General features: G+C 49.7%; 1 protein-coding gene across 1 annotated transcript in view; it reads right to left on the minus strand.

Annotated features, from left to right (window-relative positions):
* brip1 (BRCA1 interacting helicase 1) overlaps positions 1–5,000 on the minus strand; it is a gene marked incomplete at both ends in the record, with an annotated part of 32,496 nt that overhangs the window by 11,643 nt on the left and 15,853 nt on the right. The window contains 2 exon segments of the mRNA XM_080549067.1: positions 1–64; positions 216–372. The exon segment at positions 1–64 is cut by the window's left edge and continues 58 nt beyond it. Coding sequence (XP_080405193.1) covers positions 1–64; positions 216–372 — 221 coding nt within the window.

The raw sequence follows: 5,000 nt of genomic DNA on the forward strand, positions 1-5,000 counted from the left end.
TCGTCTGTGAAGTCCAGGCCCTCGCTGACCTTCCCCCGGCACACGGCCATCAGCAGCGCCCCGCCTGGGAGGATTACACAAGGTTTACACGCTGACCTTCCCCCGGCACATGGCCATCAGCAGCGCCCCGCCTGGGAGGGCGATCACACGTTCACAGTTTACACGTTTACACGTTCACACGTTGACACGTTTACGTTTAGGTCCTGTCTCCGTACCTGTGTCTCCGTGGGCCACGGCATCGTAGTACTTCTGCAGCAGCTTGTCGAAGTCGCCCTTCTCCCCCGCCCGCGGCTCCGTGATCACCGCCTTCACCTCCTCCAGGGCCGCCCACAGCCCCGTGTTGACCCAGCGGTCCCGCAGCTTGTCCAGCATCTGGTGACCCGAGACAGAACATGACATCACAACTTTCATTATGACATCATAAATCAAGTTGCCACACCGTGACGTTAGAATTATAAGGTTCTATGATCTCCATTTTTGTTCCATTTATTTTATTTTTTTACATAATCTGATCCATTAGGTGTTTATTAATGCCTGTGTGGTGTTATTTTTTTTTAAATGTTGAAATTTTTTGAGTTAGTAATTCATAAAATACAAAGGTTCCATCTCACAGAACATAACGGAATGTAGAAACGTTGACGCTCAATATCTCTGAACAGCCCTAAACGGAGATAGAACCTTATCATTCTAAGCTCACGACACATCAATCAATCAATCAATCAATCATCAAATTCTATTGATGGTATTACATCAGTAGGGGAGGCTGGTGGAGGTAGAAATCGAAGGACAGGCTCGTTTGTAATACATGAAGGAAATGAGGAATGGTAACACAGGTTTGAGAGACTGTCAACTGTTTGTATGCAGGGCGTAGGTCTCCATAGGGGTCACGGTAGGGGTCACGGTACTCAGCGTACAGCCGACATTATTATTACACGTTTCTTGCTGGGATAACGACAGGTAGCCGGATAATAACGCGAACGTAACATTATCATGAAAAAAAAAAACGCCTGGCCTCTTAAAAGATATGTGTGTGTGTGTGACACAGGGACACATTGCCAGCACAAAGAGTCCTTGTACGAAAGCTTGCTGTTTATATAGTCCCTGAGCTGTAATTTGTAAAGCCTTATAAAAGCGAAGTGGGGTGGTGGGGGGGGAATACAATCCAGTGCCACTCTGGGCCCCCCCCCCCCCTTCCCTGCTAGGGGGGTAATGGTCCCTAATGCTTTTATCTCAGAGACTGTGGGTAAGCACCACTCTGTGCGTCTGCCTCTGTGAGGCCATTTCATTAGGGACGCATTTTTCCGTATCCCTCGTTCTGACAGACTGGAGCGAAGGCCCAGAGACGGACCGGGCAGAACCAAGGAGACTGAGAACCGTCACTGCATGGTGAGAGAGGTACGCACGCGCACGCACCCACGCACAAACACACACACGATTGTGTCCGCTAACATTGTAAGGTGACTGAGAGTGTGAGTCGTGTGTGTGTGTGTGTGTGTGTGTGTGTGTGTGTGACGGCCTTCATGTCTAATTCAGGGACATTATCTGACAAGGTGGGTTTCCACAGGGCGCCTGTCCGCAAGGCTACGGCAACATGTCAATCTGCACACTCGGCTGGAGTTCAGGTGCACACACAGGAGGCAGGACACACACACACACACGCACAGGCACACACAGACACAGACACACACACACACACACACACACAAACACACACACACACACACACACACACACACAGTACAGGTAAACACACGTACACAGCTGATAGGGCCAGACCAAATCTGTGGGGATGTTCTGAGGTTTTTAATCATTACCTTTACCAAAGTTGACAGACAAAATGTGATAGACAAGTTTATCTCCTAAAAAAGCTGTTATTCAACCATTAGGCCTATTTATTCACGGTCTCACTGAGACCAAGGCCTCTATTCCAGGGGAGCCCGGCTTACAACATGAACTATAAAAAACACAGTTGAAATTATAAACAATTGCCACAACAATGTACACAATAAAGCCTGTTAAAACATGTCCATTGCTCAGATGACTGATCCTTTATCAAGGTCTTAAGGTAAGAGAATCTAACTTGAATACTTTTTGAAGGTTGTTTCAAATAATCGGGGCACAGAATTTACCGATTTACCTAGTTAAAAAAAATCTACCTAGACGGTTAGCCAAGCTCAGGACTGGACAACAAGTCTGGCGGCTGTGGCGCAGGAGGTAGAGCCGCCGTCTAATGATCGCAAGGTTGGCAGATCGGCGGTTCGAGCCCCGGCTGGCCACATGTCAAAGTGTCCTTGGGCAAGACACTGAACCCCAAATTGCTCCCAGTGAGCGGGCCGGCGCCTTGCATGGTAGCTTGCCGCCATGTGTGTGTGAATGGGTGAATGAGAGGCCGTTGTAAAGCGCTTTGGATAAAGGCGCTATATAAGTGCAGTCCATTTACCAAACCCTCCAATGATCAGGCTCTTCTTGGAGTCAAAGGCGCCCCGCAGACTGATATAAAAGACCCGCAGACTGATATAAAAGACCCACAGACTGATATAAAAGACAATGGATGGTTTGTGCGGAAACTATGGCTGAGCTAAAGATTAGAGGTACACTCGCATGAACCACAGCAGCGGTGCCTCGGGTTTCCTCTGTTAAAGGCCGGACAACACACACACACACACACACACACACACACACACACACACACACACACACACACACACACACACACACACACACACACACACACACACACACACACACACACACACACACACACACACACACACACACACACACACACACACACACACACACACACACACACACACACACACACACACACACACACACACACACACACACACACACACACACACACACACACACACACACACACACACACACACACACACACACACACACACACACACACACACACACACACACACACACACACACACACACACACACACACACACACACACACACACACACACACACACACACACACACACACACACACACACACACACACACACACACACACACACACACACACACACACACACACACACACACACACACACACACACACACACACACACACACACACACACACACACACACACACACACACACACACACACACACACACACACACACACACACACACACACACACACACACACACACACACACACACACACACACACACACACACACACACACACACACACACACACACACACACACACACACACACACACACACACACACACACACACACACACACACACACACACACACACACACACACACACACACACACACACACACACACACACACACACAAACACCGCCGTACAACACATCACCTCCGCTGGAACAGGGATGGAAGACAAATATGCTTGTCTGAGCAAGGTCACACACACACACGCACACACACACACGCACACGCACACGCACACGCACACACGCACACGCACACCTTTGTATCTCTGAGCATGGCTGGGAGAGACAGCAAGGCGGGTGTGTGTGTGTGTGTGTGAGTGTGCGAGCAGAGGCAGAGGCTCACCCTGCAGTCCACTTTGACTTTGATATGACACAAACACTCACTGAGCCCCCCCCTGCGCCCCCCCGCCCCCCCCTGCGCCCCCCCCCCGCCCCCGCCCCCAGCCCCAGGCGCCAGCGCGGTTGCGTCTTCACACAGACAGCGAGGCGACATCACCCCTAATGGCCTCCTTATCTTAATCTGCTTTAAAAGCATCTTGCATTTCCCCCCAGATCTTTTCACCTCTGCAAAAAACCTCCGCGTTTTTAATAAACCACCACCCCCCCCCCAACCCCCCTATTCCCACCGCCCCTGTGGAGTGTGTTGGTACTCTTGCGGTGGGCCCAGACGGCGAGGGGGCTGCTGTGTGGTTTTAATGGGCATTAACTGGGGGGCTGTTGAGGCACAAGTGCTACAAAACCACAGCTTCGGGGGGGGGGGGAAGGTCTGAGGATCCTGTGTGTGTGTGTGTCTGGGTTTCCGTTAACCGGTAATTGCCGGACTTTGTCCGGTAATTTTTTTTGAAGTCCGACAAATTGAAAAGTCGTCGGACATATTGTCCGGACATATTGTCCGGTGAAAATAATTCCCTTTGAATACAATTCGCTAAAGTTCACATTCTGATTCCTTCTATTTTAAAAAAGACGAATATATAGGCTATGTATTTCTTTTATTATGATATGATTTGACACCGGCATGATGATGACTCCTAATGTGTAGGCCGGCCTATGCGAAACAGCGCACAGGTGCCACATGGGATTGATGCCAGATGGGATTACAGTTTAACCAGTCTATTACCGCTTAAACACAGTAGCCCATTCGGCGGTAACCCATGCCTATCTGGCAACCCTGCCAACCCGTCCACCATAGTAATACGCAAACGTTGCAGTTTAAACATTTAAACCTTCCTACTTTTCAGTTAATCTGGCTGTTGATGTCATTTTGTCATAAAAAAAAAAATAGGCCATCACTGATTCATTATCACTCATTCCGTCCCCTCAGCGCTTGAAGAATATGCTAAACCGGCCATCCAGACCATCATTGGTCATTTTGGCCAAGAAATGACCAGCGATGATGACTCAGCACCAGCCACAGCCCCGGTCATCGATGCCACAAACGTGCAACGAGATGCCATCGGTGTCATGACAGCGCTTCGTGGTTATGGGGGCTTGCGTTTCTCAACAGCCTGCGAAGTCCTCATCCGAGACTTCAGCGAAATTTACCCAGAGTGGGCCACACTGGCCAAGATAGCCTGCTTGATTCCCGTCTCCAGTGCCTGCAGAGAGAGGATTCTCTCTGCAGAACCGAATTAAAACTGCGGACCGAAGTCGCCTTGGGGAGGGCAAGGTCACACGGCTAATGCGCATTGCAAGTTGCGGAGAGACACTTTGCAGCTTTGATTTCAAGTCCGCAGCTGCACGCTTCAATGCTGCCAAAAAGCGACGTTGGCCTAATAAGTAGC

This window comes from Nansenia antarctica (genome assembly GCF_963989245.1).
Source record: "Nansenia antarctica genome assembly, chromosome: 19".
Taxonomy (NCBI): Eukaryota; Metazoa; Chordata; class Actinopteri; order Argentiniformes; family Microstomatidae; genus Nansenia; species Nansenia antarctica.